Raw genomic sequence first — 19,054 nt, forward strand, 5'->3', positions numbered from 1 at the left:
ACTTTCCCCTCCAAAGTTACATAAAAAACACCTCCTAGTGCTTTTCAAATTTAAAAAATGAGAAGAAATAAGTTGCTTTAGGGTACTATTTCTAAGTGATTTTGTCAAGTTGGGCAACAGTGGAGTTATTGAAAGTGAGAATGACACAATAATGGTTGAAAGTGAGGACAACAACATAGGATGAGCTTTCAGAGGGAAGATTAGTGAACGATAAAGCTGAAAATAAAATAAAAAATTAATGCCAATAGAAGCTATCATAGAGAAGATCAACGACGAAGACTGAAAAAAAAAAAAACATTCATGATATAAATAAAAAAATAAAATTTGATATAAATAAAAAACACACATTTTCATTGACGCTGTGAGCAAAAAGATATAAATAAAATTAACTAGATGCAAGAAAATATGAAGCTGTGAGCAAAAAGACATTTTCATTGACGAAATCCAATTTAGGTGGGATGCAAAATTAGCAGCCACTAAGTCAATCACATTTTCCAGGCCAACCAACTTATTTTCACCCAAGTTTTAATGCATTTCAAAAGTCACATTCATAAAGTTTGAAAAAAATCAAAATCACCTTGTGTTTTGCTGCTTTCAATAGAATTGTATATTGCAAAATTTCTACATGATATAAATAAAACTAACTAGATGCAAGAAAATATGAAGTTGTGAAGAAAAAGGCATTTTCATTGACGAAAACCAATTGAGGTGAGATGCAAAATTAGCAGCCACTAAGTCAATCACATTTTTGTGTATACCAATGTAACCATTGAGTAAAAATAATGCAAAATCACCGTTATATAATTCATCCATAAAAAAAAAAAGATTATTTTAATTAATAATAGTATGCATGTTGTCCACATGTGCTGACAATTTGCACAACGTTGTTATATACTATGTGGTCATCAATGGGTTGGGTAAGATAATATGTGGTTGAAAGCTTACAAATCAATCTTGTTAATCATTTTACAATTGTTAATATCTTTTAAATCTTTGTAATATATATATATATATATATATATATATATATATATATATATATATATATATATATATATATATATATATATATATATATATATATATAAAGGAATTATATTAAAATTTAATTATCGACAATTTGAAGAATTTTAATGTTAAACTGAAATTATGAAAGCTTCACGTCAAAGCATATAAATTTATGCTTAAGATTTACAAACCATCTATGATTTCATGAAAATGTTCTGCTGGAGTGTATTTAGTGTTTTTTTTTTTAATTAAATGATAAAAAAATGGATTTTATATCAACCAATCTTACATGATTGAATCTCTTTTACAGGCGACTATTAATTTAATTATATAAACAAGGAGATTCATATATTCCAAATAAGATTTATTCATTGGAAAAAATATTATATAAAATTATATTTTCACATATTAGAAAGCAACTTATACCTAATTATATTACATTTAGGTCCCATGATATTTCATTTTCTGTTGTTACGTCATAATCTCGTTTTTATCCCTAAATCTAGTGGAGTGGATTCTAAAATGTGTAAATTAGATTCAAATTATATAATAATATATCACCAAAATAATATGTAAACTAATGTCTTAATTAGTTATAACTATCAAAGATGCATCACTACAAAGGATAATCTTAAGTGATCAAGATTTAGAGACGTACAAGGTGAGGACAGGTTCAAATCATAAGACATTTTAATTAAAGAGTAATTCACATTTTCCCATCCAAGGTTTAGTCTAACAACACTTTTACACCCCTAGTTGAGATAAATTAATAAAATTATATGTACATATTTTTTGTATATACTTTAGATATACTGATAATATATCATTATATGAGTAGATGATTTTAAATTAAAGATAAAATAATATCAAATCACATAATGATAAATTATTTGTATACTAAAATTGAATACTAAAAATATATGTACATAATATTACTCAAGATAAATAACATTTTTCCATCCAAAATTATGTAAAAAAACCTCTTATTTATATATATTTTTTTCACTTTTACCATTTTTTCTCTTTTCCTATAGATAGGAGAATATTTGCCGTGTAATCGTATATTAAAAGATAAATTATAACTTTTAAAAATATGAGAACCTTTTTTTAAAATTTTAAAATATCAATATACCTTAAATAATTTTAAAAATGATAATTGTTATACCCATAAAAAATTAAACATAATATAATAAATTATAAATATAAGTATTATATTATAACTATTAAAATCATAAATAATTTCAAAATATCGGAGAATGGAAAAAACATCAAAGCTTAATTTGTACGTCTTTAAACCTTTTTGAGGATGAAAATTTTCATGTTTATATTGTTTAAATACAATAGAAAATTGTTGTTGTTTTTTGTAAAGAACTGGATGGATATTAATATCAAGTAAAAAAATGAGAAAAAATCAGTTGCTTTAGTGTACTGATTTTCAACATTGTTGTTGTTTCAACATGTTAGGCGACAGATGGCGTGTATGATCCATAACATCGGGATGTTTTCTTTTCTTCAAATTAAATCTCGATTAAAAGATTTAATTTGAGCCCTACACAGTAAATACAGGTAAGAAAAAAAAATACATAAATTATAAAAAAAGTCTTAAAATTTATATATAAAAAAAATATAGAATGTGTATATTGGATTTATTATAACACATCGTCAAAATACGTTTATGAAAATATAACAATATCATAAAAATTTTAGTATTTTTCACGAATCTCCTATTAAAAATTAATATAATAATTCAAATATAAAATATATAATTAACTATTAAACTTAATATAATATAATACATTATCCAAATTTTTATACAATAAGTAATATACCAGTCAATTGAGAAAAAAATAAATAAATTAATTTATATTCAAATTTTAAATAAGAGTGAATCTTTATACAAATTATAGAGGAGAAAAATGTAAAATTAGAGCTAAGAATTAAAAAATAAATATTGTTGGGTTTTTTTAAATATCAGTGATATTTTCACAAATAATTGAGAATTGAAGAGATAATTTTATACTTTAAGTTTAGCCAAAAATTTAAAAATATAATAAATATAATATATAATATATAATTCATGTTTAATGTATTTAATACACGAATAATAAAGGAATGTGAATAATATGTGTATTTATTAATTAGGGTTTGAGATTGAGTATGATGTTTTTTCAGTATTCTCAAGTTTGCTACATGAGCTTGAAAATTTATATATGACCCACACTAGCCCTTAAAAGCATGGTTTTAAAATCCAAAGAGAATTGGCCGAAACAACAATAGTTTTGGTGACAATCCAATGATTCTACTTTTAATTATGATTTAATTGAAAAAAATTGAATCGAATCATAGATGAATAATTTATTTATAAAAAAATGATTGTTTTATTTAATAACAATCATATAAATCATAGATGAATCATAGATGAAGAATTTTAAAGTTGAACTGAAATTATGATAGCTTCACGCCAAAGCATATAAATTTATCCTTACATTTATGATTTTATGAAAATGTTCTGCTGGAGAGTATTTAGTATTTTTTTTTTCAAATATAATATTATGTATATTTATTTTGGATATATATATATACACAATTATGTGTTATTATATAATTGTATGTTATTTTATCTTTAATTTAAAATTTATTTATGGGAAAAAAATCAAATAAAACTATATTTTCACATATTAGAAAACAACGTTATACCTAATCATATAACACTTAGGTCCCATGATGTTTCATTTTCTTTCTACTTCATTTTCTGTTGTTATGTCATAATCTCGTCTTTATCTCTTAGTACAATGGACTGGATTCCATGTTTGATCTGGCTTAGATCAAATCTAATTCTGTTTAATTTTGATTTTGGTTTATTATTTGTTAACATTGGAAGCCTATTGTGATGTAAATTGGGCAGGTGATTTGGGGGATAAAAAATCAATAAGTGGATACTACATTTCCTTGGGAGGAAACTTGATTAAGTGGAGCTCTAAAAAATACAAAGTTGTTGTTCTTTCTTCCATTGAATATAAGTATGTATAGAGCCTTGAGTCAGACAACTAGGAATGAATTTGAACTGAATTGAGTTTAAATATGATATAGTCCAGATTCAATTTGAGTTTGACCGGGGGAGCACTAGCTTCAACTTAAGCTTGCTAAACTTGATGAAATAGGTAATCAGGATCAGGCTGGGTTGTTAGAATAAGAGCCTAAGATTGGCTCAAAAATATGTGAAACAAGACAAATGATTTTGAGCTGAGCTTGGGCTTGCCTAAATTTGTTCAGGCTCGCTTTTTAAGCCAATCTCGAGCTTGGATTTGGGTTTGCCCAAACTTTTTCATATTTGATCATTCAGCCTTGATTTTTTTGGCTTTGGTTCATGGCATGTGTTGTCATCGATATCTAAATTAAAATCCTAAATTTCTGCAATAAAAATGTAGTAAAGGAAATTATAGATCATTCCCTTGAAGAGTTTTAATTATTACGTCGTCATCAATCAATCAAAACAAGGAAATAAAAGAGGGGTTTTGAGTTGAATGTAAATTATAATGAAAAACAATAAATAAAAATTCAGTGAAGTAATCTGAAATGAATAAATCAATTTAACGAACCTTGATCTACGGTCACATCCACCATTGAAATTACAATTGATAATCGATACCAAAAATATCAAATTAATTACTCGAATATTTGTTACGGTATTAATTACCTGTCATTTCTTATGATTAGTTAACTAAAAACATGTATTTCAATTAACCCTTATTGATTAATAATTTGGATACGATCGCGAATTTAATTAAACAATAGCATTATGAATTAGAAAAACCAACAAAGCAAGACAACACAAATGTACGACGTTGCATTTAATCCAGTTGATTATTTTCTTAGAATTTACAGTTTCTAACGCAGCAAACGATAAACCTAGTTGCCACTTCGACTAGATGAATTGAACAATTACAGATTCAGTACCTAAACTAGTAGTAGATTACATTAATTGATAAACTAATCACGCGCCTTAGCCATCAACTAACACAACCATGAAAAATAATTCAGAAAGATAATCAATACTTGAATAATTAAAAAGATGTATTAAAGAACAAAAATAAATCTCACAATCATTATAGTTCCATGGTTTCAGATCCCTTTAACCAAGAGAAAATATTCAGTCATTGTAAACCATATTTAGCTCTTTAATCCTCCAAGTACAATGATGAATTGTTTCCTGCAAAATAAAAATAAAAATATATATTGTCTTCCTACTAAAATTTGAAAAATAAAAGTCAATCATAATCTCCTAATCCAATCAAGCAAAAGCGATACATATCTTTCCAAAAAGAAATAAAAAGATATATATTTTAATGTATATCCTTCCTCCAAAAATATTTTTCCTTATCTATCTTAATTAATCCTCTTTTCCAATTAATAATTATCCTTTTTTTAGGTAGTAAATCTTGATATTTTGTGGACTTTTTCAGTTGATCTGGACATCCAGATTTAATTTTCGAATTCTGCTTTCGCCATTTCACATGCCCACGCCTAGTCAGTATCACGGATTTTTGTTGATTCGTAAATCTGCTTCAGTTTTAGACTTCTTGGCCCAACTTACTTCAAAAAATATTTAAAACTTTCTAAGTGCAAAAGATAAATAATTTCATTAGATTGAATTAAATTTTCACACAACATAAGGGAATTAGAACTCAAAATAATAACAATTAATGGCAAGGTGAGTTGACAAGACACCACATTTATATTGTTGAACACTTTACTAATGTTCGTATAGCTGACTCAAAGTGCTGTGGAGCATGCTCTGCTCAGCTCTGTTTCTTATTTATTATAATTTTTTTCCCCAAAAGTGCTCAAGTCAGCTGTACTGTTGAATATAGCTTGAAATATACTTGGTAGGGTAGGAAGGTCCAAAGCCCATCAATTGCGGTGTAATCATGGTCAATGTAATGCTCACTCATTATGGTTAACTATAAGTTTTAGACAGAAACACATGATATGTTAGATGAATTTGGATAGTGGCAATGCCACGGTGGCTGGAATGTATAAGATACTGCCAAGAGTAAAAAGTTGCGTATGATTTAGGGTTGCCATTCCTCATTTTCAAAAATCTTCCATACCTTTCTTTCCATTTACACCCAGAAAAAATGTGTCCTTCAAATAAAATATCTGATTCTGTGCCTGGGCGCACGGCATCAGTAGGAAGTGAAAATTCTGAACCTCAAGTTAGCAAAGTGAGAGTACAACTTTCACAATTCCCTATTGGGGAAAAAAAGAAAAAGAAAATGAAATCATATTAAAGTGACAGGTGGCTCATAATTTCTCAATTTTCTTGCAGAATGTTTGTTTAAAACCTGTACCGATATGCAAAGATTAATTCACTCCATCCTTGTTAGGCACCTTTTTATTTTCTTCTATCACTGTTTAATGTCCATTTTTGTCAATCTGTTCATTTTATAATATGTTGATCCCATGCTGTTATGGTAACACATATGGATAGTCTTTGATTCTTGAAATATGTTAGGCAAGGGGAAGAAAGTGATTAATGTTATAGAGACCATTTCGTTGTCTTCCTATTCCTTTTCACTTCTGAATATTCGCATGGATCCTCTGATTAATATTTTGAATATCATCAAATATTTTTTTCTGAGGGCTGATCAGGGTTCTTATTCAAGCAAATATAATGATGTTGTGACTTACCCAAAAAAAAAATATATGTATATAATGATGTTGTGTCATCTTGTACAGGCTAGCTGGACTCTTATTGAAAATGCTTTTTTTTCTTAAGCTTATTTTTACTTTACGTTATCTACTTTCGATAATATAAATACCTAGTTTTCTGATTTCAGTAATATCGTTATATCCTTAAGCCAAAAAATAAAATTAATGCAGTTGATTAGCTCATTGTTGATGTTGAAGTTGTTTTTCTTATTTACAATTGTTTCTGGGAAATGATTTCTCTCTCTGTCTTTTGTAGTTTTTGGATGGGTGGGTTATATTTGCAGAATATGCAAGACCTAGAGCGCCACCAACGCCTCCTTCTGACAATATGTCTTCTCAATATGGCCACAACATGTCTTCCCCAAATGGCCGACAGTGACTTATACATTCACAAAACAAGCTGGTAATCCTTTACACTGGCCTTCGTCAGTGAGCACTATTTATGAATGGTTTTCTGATTTCTGTTGGTTGGCCTTCCATCGATGGAAACCATGCACTTTGGGGGAACATCAGCTTAATAAGTGAACTGTGTAATGAATTCAGAAATATATTGATTTGAACTCATCCATGTTGTCATTGTTAAGGCTAAGACTCTCCTAATTTGTCATTGTTACGAAAAAAGAAAATCAACAAGCCAAATTTAATATTTTCCATATTATAATTGAATTGTGTGGGCCAAACTGAGTTTGGCGAGAAAAAATTAGATAACTGTAAGATTGACTTTATATAATTGTTTGGGCCAAAATTAGTCACATGTATCTTTATAAATAAGATAAGTAAACATAAGAAATAATTATTCAATTTCATGAAATAGAGATTTACATGATATGATTTTATATAATTCCTTAAAAACAAATGGTTTGAAAGTTGAATAAATGACTATTTCGCATCTAAGTTTTAATGTTAAAATAAATACACATATATGAGATTTGAAAAACTTAAAATCTTACCTATAAATTAACTTATGTTAAAATTTTATGTTACAGATAAAAATAAAATTATTGTTTTATCAATGATATTAAAAATATATAAATTTCATTAAGTTTTTTTTTCAAGATTTTAAAAACTAACAATTTTATCTCTATTTAAATTTTTTAATTTTGAAAAGTAATATTTTCCTCGCTCAAAACTTAGGGTTTATTTTTTACCCTCTTCGACTATCATATCTAGCCATTGACAACATTTCTTTTGCTTGAGGACACACTGATCATCATCTCTCACCCTCTCTAATGTGCGACAAAGATGCGTCTTTGTTAATTTCAAGCGAATTGATGAAAATGTGTTGATTTGGATGAGTTGACGAAGCCTCCTCACTTTGTTGATTCTAAACACTTTTTCTCACGTTAGAGAGATGGTGGTTAGTATGTGAGTTAAAACATCGTTACTAATGGTTAGAGTAAAATTATTAGTTTTTAAAATTTAAAGAGTAAAATTAATAAAATTTATATTTTTATAATATTATTGATAAAATAAAGATTTTATCTTTATCTCTAACAAAAATTTTTAATAAAAATTAACTTAGTGGTGTAACTTTGAATTCTTCAAATCTTATAAATGTTTATTTATATTGGCATTAAAATTGAGATGAAAGATAGTCCTGTGGCCTTTTGTTTGCAATTAAGAGATCTTAATGATAACATTAGGGCTTGTTAATTTAAAAATTAAGTTCTATTGACAATTGACTAATAATTAATAAGACTTTTCAAACAATTAAAAAGTCAACTAGATATATCCTAAAATATTAATTATAACGCCGGCCCAGCAATGGGACTACCACAAATATTTGAGATTTTTTTTTTTAATTTTGAAAAAATGGCATAAAAAATTATGATTTTGAAAAAGGTGAATCTCCAGTGGAAACACAGGTAGAGTAAAACTTGAGTATCCTAGCTGTCAATTGGACCACTGGGCCCGCAGTCAAATCGGCCCATTTGAGTATCCTAATTTTGTAATAATTCCGAAAATTCAGGGCAAATCTTATCCACTACTTCTACCTCTATAAATGATAAATAAAATCCAGGTAACTGCCACTTATCGTCCACACGACTACAACAATGGAGAACTGAGAAATTTCTCTTCACTTGTTATTTCTCACCACGTGCGGCAGTTGTAAACATGAGGTTCTTGTTGGAGCTAGTGTCGTGTTGTGGATCACCCGAGGCAGAAGGCGCCAGTCCCGTGGCGAAGCTAGTCGAGCCGAGAGATGAGGAAACGAGGTCGTTGATGCGCCGGAGCTACCAGCGTAAGAGACGCGGCCGATCTGGAGGTTCATCGACGGAGGAATGGAGGCCGTCGTTGTGTTCAATTTCTGAAGATTTTGTGATGGACAGGACCAAAAGTGAAAGAGAGAGAAGCTGCAAAAGGAAGAACGGTGGATCGCTGCGAGACAAAGCTCGCTTTCGTAGCTGTAGCCGAGATTTCGGGTAAATTGTTCATCATCCAATATTTCCATTGGATAAACAAGTTAAAACGATGTCGTAGCCTATGAATTGATAACTGTTAATTGTTTTGTGATGTGATTCGATCATTTGTTTATAATTGGATTAAAAAGCATTTTAAAATATATGTTGAGTGTTAGCAGGACACGGATTTGTACGGGATTGAGTTTTGAGCTCTTTAAATTGAATGCTTAAGAACGAATAGGATTGTGTAGTAGAAATAATCTTTTCTTGATAATTTTCTAATTTGTGGTTCTTCTTTGATTGATTTATACATTTTTATGTGCAATTGCAGGCAAAATTCAGGGCCATCCATCATTCCAGCATTCTCTGCAACCCCGTTCATGTTCTGATGGCTAGAAAATTACCATGTAGGACAATAAGTTCTGTAAATTATTATTATTTTGTGTTCTTCAAATAGGGCGATCTCTTAATTGAATCAAGAGTGTAATTTCTATTAGGCGTTTAGTTCTTCACCCGGTTAAATTGTAAATTGTTACTCTTATGTATATATTTATTTTATATTACTATTCTTAAACAATATATTATGCTAGTGAGGCTAAATAATTAGGAAGTCATGAAGACTGACTAGGAGGAATTGTTATAAAAAATAATAAAAGAGATTGGATATAGAATTACATGTTCAGTATGAGGTGCTCATGATGGTAATTTCTTTTGGAGAAGAGGAATTCATCCAATGATTGGTGAATCAAATTACTCAAAACACAGCATAATTGCTTACTGGTAAAACACAGTAGATTGGCACACAGCATAATTGACGAATTTATACTACTGAACTTTCAGAGCTGTACGGGGTCTCTGAGCAATGAAGCAACATGGTCTTTAGTCAAATAAGAATTGGTGTAGCTGTCATTGTCTTTGTAAAGAAGGTCTATTACACGTGAAAAATTAAGAATACGATCAAGCAGAGGCACTGGAGCAGCAGTTGGTTTAAGGAAAGCTTCATTTATATCTTTCCATGCATTTGCAATTTGCTCACGAAACACTTTAATCGTCTCTTCTTCTGAAACACCATGTTCCTTCATGTGACATTCAATTGCTGAGGCAACATGTCCTCTCTTTTGCTCATGCTATACGATTTAACAAAAACTTACACACTTATATATTGGTCATATTTCTGACTTAATTAATGAATTTAGTTCAGCACATACCTTGTGTCCAACTATGTCATCCATGAGTCTACAAATTATTGAGGCAGCCTTCAAAACCTTAGGGTAGCTGAATAGCCATTCAAAGGCTTCTTTGGTTGCAACATCTCCCATTTCTACGAAAGATGTTGTGGGTAACAATTGGTACGCACTGGTAACCAATGCTACACTCATGTACTCATCCAGTGTTGGAAAATAATTTTCATGACACCATTTGGCTTCAGTGTGATAATTTCTAACTATACTGTTCATCTGTCAAACCAAAATCCAATTTAACATCATTAGTATGTATTAGGTACTAAGAATCTTATTTTTGTTTTAAACTACAATAATTGAAGTTTTGAAATGAAAAGATTCACCGCCTCTTTTGCAAAATCAAGACGGTATAATTTTTTTTGATTTACCATTTCTGATTCAATTTCATTGTAAATATCAAGGAGGGCTTTATAACATAGTTTCATGTAGTCGGGTAATTGATCTATGACACTCATATCCCACCTGAAAAAAGAAAAGATAATAATAAATTTTCGGTTACAGAAGACAAAAGATCATTGAGAGTATGAAAAATGTTACCTCTCAATTGCTGAGGTCAATAGCTCAAGTTCATCAATGGTACCATACACATCATAGATGTCATCGATAATGGAAGTAATGGAGATTACTTTGGTTAAAAGTCTTCTACCCTTTAAATATTCTGGCTCAAAATACACTCCCAATATCCAGAAGTAACACTCAACAATTCTGTCTCTTGCAAAAGGTAGCTTCTGCGCGAAGTTTAAATCCTTCCACCACCTAATCACAACGTTATTAGAATGATAAAATGCATGAAATAAATCATATGGTTAATTTTATAATAACTTACTTAGTAATTACACTGAGTTCCTTCTGATGCAACTTCTGTAGTATGTTAAAATCTAACTTTGCAAAAGTTAATATAACTTCATTGTGGGAAGCTTCTTCGTGATAGATGTTCATGTAATATCTTGCCTCCAGCCTAGGTAAGCTCTTGCGAAGAGGTCGAGTTAAGGCATGCTTAATTTGCCCTGCAAGATGAGAGCTGGGTTGAGTTGCTACCCAGGACTCAAGCTGATTCGTAGTGAAAGCAAGGGCTTCATCCAGTATCGTTTCTCCATGAATTCTGAGATGTGAGGCTTCGTAAAAGCTTAACATTCCTCGAACATCCTCTGTAAGAGATGCCTTAAAACTCCCATTATTGTCCTTGAACTTGTTGAACACATCTGCTCATTCACCCACAGCCCAACACATCTAAATAACATACTATTCAAAGAAATTTAAAAAAAAAAAAAAATACTGAGAAAGAACTTATAAAATATACCGCATGGGATTTTATAGCCATGTTGTCTAAGCAATCGAAATCTAAGAGAGATGGAGTATAACTCATCAGTTCCATCTCCCAAGTCAGTTTCATTGTGAGCCTTATAGACTTCTTCTAAGATTTCCCTGACCTCACTTTCAAAATGATAAGACACCCCTAAGCGTTGGATTGCATTAACCAACTCAAGTTTTTGCTCAGGCTTATTTGCGTCATCCCTTAGCATGCTTATAATTTCCTCCTTCAGCTTCAGCAGTTCTGCGTTATCATCAGTATCCTGAACAAGCAAAATAGATTGGTGAGAAGACACGTAGGACATAATTCTTATATTTTGATTAGTTAAGCAGCTTATCACTCCAGTTTGCAAATTAGAAGAAACAATTAATTTACCACAGAATCACTAGCATATGAGAGAAAATGATGCCCCCAAATGCTAGGATGATAATTTGCCGATCGACGTTTAGTTTCTTGCTTGGTATTATTTTCGACCGAAGAAGGAACGGCTGAGAGTTGTGGAGACATTTTAATTTATTTCAAGAAAAAAGGGATAAATGACGTAGAATGCTTAATTGAGCTCTGTTTAAAGAGATGGTGTGAGTTTACAGAGTCTCCAAAATGATGGTATATATAGACATAGCCCAGAGCAAAAGAAGCATGAAAACTCACAACAAAATAATTCATAACAAATTTTGAATAAATAGATAATATATTATTATATAATTGAATGATTTTAAATTAACAATAAAATAATATTTAATTACATAATATCAAAACTAATGCGTCTTAATTTGTTATAATTATCAAAGATGCATCGGTACGGAAGATAGTATTGAATGACTAAAACATAGACACATGCAAGGTGAGAATACGTTCAAATTATAAGATATTTTAATTAAAGAATAATTTACATTTTCCCAAAGTATTGAATGACCGACACATAGAGACGTCCAGGGTTAGAATAGGTTCAAATGATGACATAATATAATTAAAGAGTAATTTACATTGTCCTACCTAAGGTTTAGTCTCACAACAGTTCCACCCTTAGTTAAGGTAAATTAATAAAACTATATGTATATATTTTTTATATCTAGTTTAAGTATACAGATGATATATTATTATATAACTGGATAATTTTAAATTAAAGATAAAATAATATCTAATCACATGATGATATATTATTTGTATACTAAAATCGTATATAAAAAGTATGTGTATATAATATTGCTCAAGATAAATAATACTTTCTCATCCAAAATTATGTAAAAAGCCTCTCATTTTTATTTCTTTTCACTTTCATCATTTCTTTCGCTCTTCCTATAAGTAGGGGTGTATTTATCATAAAATCATTTTTTAAAAGATAAATTTAATTTTTGAAAATAATGTGAAATTTTTGAAAATTTTAAAAATTACTGTACCATTAATAAATTTAAAAATAATAATAATTACATTAATTAAAAAATTAAACATAATATAATAAATTATTATAAAATAAATATCATACTATAATTATTAGAACCATAAGTAATTTGAAAAAAAATATCAAAAATTAGTTTGCACGTTTTAAAACCTTTTTGAGGATGAAATTTTCTTGTTTATAATGTTTTAAATATGGTAGAAAATTGTTGTTGTCATTTTTAAATAGTCGGTGGATGGTAATAGCAAATTATTGATTTTGTCAAGTTGGGCGACAAAATCAATGTAAAACACGATGCTCTATGTATCCATCCCATCGGGATGCTGTATAGATTTTGCCCTGGATGTATAATCTCTCTCTTTCAGCAATTAATTCACCATAAGTTTGAGGTTGAGCGTGATGTTTCTCTGCTATTCTCAAGTATGTTATATGAGCTTGAAAATTTAGATATGACCGACACTAGCCCTTAAAAGTCATGTTGTCCACATGTGTTGACAATGTGCACAACGTTGTTATATAATATGTGGCCATCAATGGGTTGGGTAAGAGAATTTGCGGTTGAAAGCATACAAGTCAATCTTGTTAATAATTTTACAATGGTTAATATCTTTTAAATCTTTGTAATATATATAAAAGAATTATATTTAAATTTAATTATCAAAAGTTTAAAGAATTTTAATATTGAACTGAAATTATGAAAGCTTCACGTCAAAGTATATAAATTTATGCTTAAGATTTAAAAATCATCTATGATTTCATGAAAATGTTCTGTTGGAGCGTATTTAGTGTTTTTTTTTTTAATGATAAAAGAATGGATTTTATATTAATTAATCTTACATTATTGAATCTCTTTACTAATTAAATTATATAAACAAGGAGATTCATATATTCCAAGTAAGATTTATTCATTGAAAAAATATCAGATAAAACTATATTTTCATATATTAGAAAGCAATGTGACGTCTCATCATATTATATTTAAATCCCATGATGTTTCATTTTATTTTTTTATTTTTTGTTATTATGTTATAATCTCGTCTTTATCTCATGGTCTAGTGGAGTGGATTTCATATTTGATCATATCTAATTTTTATTTATTTTGATTCTAATTAAGTTTGATTTTGGTTTGTTATTTCTTAACATTGGAAGCCTATTGTGATGTAAATTGGACAAGTGATTTGGGGGATAAAAAGTCAACAAGCGGATATGACATTTCCTTGGGAGGAAATTTGATTAAGTAGAACTCTAAAAAATACGAAGTTGTTGTTCTCTCTTCCATTGAATATGAGTATGTATAGAGCCTTAAGTTAGATAATTAGGGATGAATTCAAACCGAATTAAGTTTAAATATAGTATAATTCTAATTCAACTTGATTTTGACTAGGCAAGCTCCAGCTTCGAATTGAACTAGTTAAGCCTAATGAAATGGGTGACAGGATCAGACTCGGTGGTCAAAATAGGAGCTCGAGATTGGCTCATAAATACATGAAACAAGATAGACAATTCTGAGCAAAGTTCAGTTGTGGTAACAATTGAAAAAGTTGTATTGAATTATAAGTAAATTATTAGTTTAACTATAAGGGGAATTATGAAAAATGCCCAAAATACCCATATATTAAGTAAAAATACCCAAATTCACTATTTTCAAGTAAAAATGCCCAAATTCTCTATTCCTAAGCAAAAATGCCCATAGTTTTTTCTAAAATACCAAAATTACCCTTCCCCTCATATATATAAACCCCCTCACTCTTACTCTCATTACATACATTTTTTATATCACTTAAATACTTACTTTCACTCTCATTTTTTATTAATATTAATTACTACGGGTTCATTTGAAAAGAAGAAATTCGTATTTCTGAATTCAAATCGAAAAAATCAATTCGTGAAAACTATATTGAAAATAACATGTTATGAATAAATAGATATATTGAAATACCTTAGAATGTTAATAATAAAAAAATTATTCGAAAATCTAAAAAACAGATCTAAATTTATAAAACTACATGTTCAAATAGCTTATGAACGAGAAAACCAAAAAATCGATCAAAAATTTCGTAATTACATCGTAAAACGTGTCTAAAAAAGCACATCATAATTACAAATATTAAATTTGAAAATGTCATATGAAAAAAGTCTAGTCTGGTCACAAACAAACTCAAAATCATAAAAATCGAAAATCCTAAGTTTGATTAAATAATAAAACTGCATAATATACATTGAAATAGTTTTATTTTGGCCTCCAAATTTGGTGCAACCAGCAAAGCAAGTTTTTGTTATAGAGCTCGAAACGAGCTTCGCGTTGATATATTACAGGCCCCGTAACTCCTAACGGATCAAAAGTTATGGCCGTTCAAAGTCTGTCTCATATAAATCCTATAGTTTTAAAAAAGTTAATTTCCACCCAACCCACGGTTTTCAAGGCCTGCCCACTGTTCAGTGTAAAATTTCACATGGACCCCCGTAGATCTCCCCTTGTTCCCCCTCTCCTTAAAATTTTGAAAACGTTAAATTTCCCCCCATCCCACGGCAGTGTCGCAACAACCCACTGTCACGTGTCAAATTTCAAAAACGTCCACAGTGGAATGAGGAATCTCACACAGCTCCATAATATTTTGAAAATTCTAATTAAGCCCCCTAACCCACTGTCAACAGTGGGAGAAATCGTCCGACAGTGGGAAACACTATTCCCACTGTCGAACTGCCGAACGTTTCGAAAGGGATTTCTGGTCAAAATTCGTCGTTTCAACCTCCAATTTCAACACAAATCAAATCTACATAGGCTATAACACAAAATCCCTCAACCAATTCAACGAAATCAACCAAGAATCAAAACATTTTAAACATTGTTCAAAATTGAAATCCTAAAGTTTCAAATAGCAAAATCTCACTCAAATCTCAATAATATGAACAATAACTTGATTCAAATAAGATGACGGAAGATATGCTAATGTTCTGTGCCATTTTCGGTCGTCGGAAACCACGAAAATTGTCGAAAATCTGGTCGACAGTGGGACAGGGGAAAATTTCGAATTTTCCCCTGTTTTTGAACAGTAAACTTACAGTGGGGACAGGGGGAATTTGTTGTGTTTATATATGGGTAGTTTCGATATTTCACAAAATGGGTATTTTTGTTTTAATCTGAATTTTTTGGGTAATTTTGTTTAAACCCTTTTACTTTTGCCTATTTTTTATAATTTTCCTAACTATAATTACCTAAATATTATACAAGGTTTTGAGAGTGAGTGTTGGAAATGAGAATACATAAAAAGTGGTCAAAAATGATGAGACCGACACAAAATAAAATTATTTGAATGTGAGAAAAGCACCATAACGATTAAAAATGAGGACAATAATATATGAGAAATTTTCATAAAAAATTAAAAAGATTAATGTCAATAGAAACTATCAGACAAAAGATGAACTATGGAGAGAAAAATAATAATAATACCCACTGATTTGCTGATTGAGTTTTTTCTACCTCTCATAGGAAAATTTGGTCCTTATACAAAATGAATATGACATACTTACCTTTATATATGTACCAATTTAACCCTTGGGTAAACAATAAGACAAAATCACCCTTACATAATTCATCTTAAAAAAAAAAAAAAGTTTGCATGTTGTCCACACGTGTTGACAACGTTGTTATATAATATGTGGCCATCAATGGGTCGGGTAAGAGAATTTGCGGTTGAAAGCATACAAGTCAATCTTGTTAATAATTTTACAATTGTTAATATCTTTTAAATCTTTGTAATATATATATAAAAGAATTATATGAAAATTTAATTATCAACAGTTTGAAGAATTTTAATGTTGAACTGAAATTATGAAAGCTTCATGTCAAAGCATACAAATTTATGCTTAAGATTTAAAAATCATCTATGATTTCATGAAAATGTTCTGCTGGAGCGTATTTAGTGTTTTTTTTTTAATGATAAAAGAATGGATTTTATATTAATTAATCTTACATTATTGAATCTCTTTACTAATTAAATTATATAAACAAGGAGATTCATATATTCCAAGTAAGATTTATTCATTGAAAAAATATCAGATAAAACTATATTTTCATATATTAGAAAGCAATGTGACGTCTCATCATATTATATTTAAATCCCATGATGTTTCATTTTATTTTTTTATTTTTTTATTTTTTGTTATTATGTTATAATCTCGTCTTTATCTCATGGTCTAGTGGAGTGGATTTCATATTTGATCATATCTAATTTTTATTTAATTTGATTTTAGTTAAGTTTGATTTTGGTTTGTTATTTCTTAACATTAGAAGCCTATTGTGATGTAAATTGGACAAGTGATTTGGGGGATAAAAAGTCAACAAGCGGATATGACATTTCCTTGGGAGGAAACTTGATTAAGTAGAACTCTAAAAAATACGAAGTTGTTGTTCTCTCTTCCATTGAATATGAGTATATATAGAGTCTTAAGTTAGATAATTTGTGATGGATTCAAACTGAATTAAGTTTAAATATAGTATAATTCTAATTCAACTTGATTTTGACTAGACAAGCTCCAGCTTCAACTTGAGCTAGTTAAGCCTAATGAAATGGGTAACAGGATCAGACTCGATGGTCAAAATAGGAGCTCGAGATTGGCTCATAAATACGTGAAACAAGATAGACAATTCTGAGCTAAGTTTGGTCTTGCCTGAATTTGTTCAAACTTGCTTTTTGAGCCAATCTCGAGTTTGAGTTAGAATTTGCCCAAACTTTTTCATGTTTGATTATTCAAGCTCACTTTTTTTGGCTTGGGTTCACTTGAACTTTTCAAATTTGGATCTTCAGGCTTGCCCGAACCTAGTTCAATTCAAATTTCAGGTTTTCAAGTTTTGTTTGCATTTTTCAATTTCAATTTGCAATTAGGGTTTGGTCTAGATTTCACTTTCTATACAATAACAAATACAACCTTTAGATATCTTTTATCCTTCACAATTTGCACATATTCAATAACTAATATACCTCTTAACAGGTAGGAAAATAAATTTGTGAAAAATTTGGAGATCTTCTCAAGTCTCAACGCATCTTTGCTTCCCATTCAGCTTCCAAAATCTGTTTGGTTCTTCTAGAATCTTTGTTGAAAGGCGTAAAAATATAAACTTATAAATATAATGATGAATTTGAACTAAACTTATAAAAGCTCAAAAACAAGCTCAATTTAAATGAGTTCGAAAACGAGCTTACCAAACACAATTATGTGCCAGAGCCTAAGCTATCAAATATAGGAGAACCCAAGCCCGAGCCTAAGCTTACATGTGAGGTTGGATTCCATAAATTGGTTTTCTCATTAACTCTTGAAAAACCTTCTCCAATTTCTTAGTTTTGACCTCCACAACACAATCGTAATATTTAATATAGTTCAAATCTAGTCCTAAGTAAATAGAGTTTAATATCTTTAGGGGCTCAACATATATTAAAAACATTTAATATATCTTTAAACAATAATTCTTTCAACCATAAAACCATTAATTAATCTAGCATCAAGAAAGATGATTATGTGATTAAAGGTAATGCCCTTGCGTATTTAACTTATAATCATCAACCAACCATCAAAAACGATTTTCCTCGAACGCGCAGGATTGTACTGTAGAAATACTTCTACTAGAAAATTTTCCTATTTGTGGCTCTTCATCTGATTGATTATCTATTTTTATGTGCAATTGCAGGCAAAATCCAGGGGCATCCATTATTCCAGTATTCTCTGCAACTCTTATGTATATATTTATTTTATATTACTATTCTCAAACAATATTTGATGCTAGTAAGGCTAAATAATTAGAAAGTCATAAAGGCTGATTAGTAGAAATTGTTATAGAAAATAAGCGACATGTCCAATAGTGAATGGATTTAGTTCTACGGTAGGCCGGCCTAAAATCTTTCTTAGGAACAACAAGAGTACGACCCAAGCTGATTAAATGAGTGGCTTGATTTTGTTATGCATAGCGCATCTAAAATGGAAT

General features: G+C 29.6%; 3 protein-coding genes across 4 annotated transcripts in view; 2 read left to right on the top strand and 1 right to left on the bottom strand.

Annotated features, from left to right (window-relative positions):
• Positions 1-7,284, top strand: part of LOC123219054 (organelle RRM domain-containing protein 2, mitochondrial-like) — a 34,441-nt gene extending 27,157 nt beyond the window's left edge. The window contains exon 4 of the mRNA XM_044640778.1: positions 6,977-7,284. Coding sequence (XP_044496713.1) covers positions 6,977-7,099 — 123 coding nt within the window. The 3' untranslated portion in view covers positions 7,100-7,284. The remainder of the gene's footprint in view (positions 1-6,976) is intronic.
• Positions 7,285-8,733: 1,449 nt separating this feature from the next.
• On the top strand, positions 8,734-9,701 carry LOC123219068. The gene is made up of 2 exons (XM_044640790.1): positions 8,734-9,143; positions 9,454-9,701. The coding sequence occupies exons 1-2, from the start codon at positions 8,836-8,838 to the stop codon at positions 9,509-9,511; spliced, it is 366 nt and encodes a 121-aa protein (XP_044496725.1). The 5' UTR covers positions 8,734-8,835; the 3' UTR covers positions 9,512-9,701.
• A 146-nt stretch (positions 9,702-9,847) lies between these two features.
• Positions 9,848-12,272, bottom strand: LOC123219032 ((-)-germacrene D synthase-like). Of its 2 annotated transcripts, none has more exons than XM_044640734.1 (7): positions 12,051-12,272; positions 11,664-11,937; positions 11,190-11,565; positions 10,901-11,119; positions 10,732-10,825; positions 10,331-10,579; positions 9,848-10,249 (listed from the first exon to the last, which is right to left on the bottom strand). In XM_044640734.1, exons 1-7 carry the CDS (start codon positions 12,180-12,182, stop codon positions 9,959-9,961), a joined length of 1,635 nt encoding a protein of 544 aa, XP_044496669.1. In that variant the 5' UTR covers positions 12,183-12,272; the 3' UTR covers positions 9,848-9,958. The 2 variants fall into 2 exon arrangements, with proteins under 2 accessions (XP_044496669.1, XP_044496658.1); XM_044640723.1 differs by having other exon boundaries at positions 10,687-10,825.
• Positions 12,273-19,054: the final 6,782 nt, after the last annotated feature.

This window comes from Mangifera indica, chromosome 1, assembly GCF_011075055.1.
Source record: "Mangifera indica cultivar Alphonso chromosome 1, CATAS_Mindica_2.1, whole genome shotgun sequence".
Classification (NCBI taxonomy): domain Eukaryota; kingdom Viridiplantae; phylum Streptophyta; class Magnoliopsida; order Sapindales; family Anacardiaceae; genus Mangifera; species Mangifera indica.

Bases quoted from the DNA above. Each gene is read 5' to 3' on its own strand.
- LOC123219032 (XM_044640723.1), bottom strand. From the start codon at position 12,182: ATGTCTCCACAACTCTCAGCCGTTCCTTCTTCGGTCGAAAATAATACC. The intron at 11,938-12,050 runs GTAAATTAATTG...TTGCTTGTTCAG, and splicing joins CATATGCTAGTGATTCTGTG to GATACTGATGATAACGCAGA. The intron at 10,250-10,330 runs GTATGTGCTGAA...TAAATCGTATAG, and splicing joins ATGACATAGTTGGACACAAG to CATGAGCAAAAGAGAGGACA.
- LOC123219068 (XM_044640790.1), top strand. From the start codon at position 8,836: ATGAGGTTCTTGTTGGAGCTAGTGTCGTGTTGTGGATCACCCGAGGCA. The intron at 9,144-9,453 runs GTAAATTGTTCA...GTGCAATTGCAG, and splicing joins AGCTGTAGCCGAGATTTCGG to GCAAAATTCAGGGCCATCCA.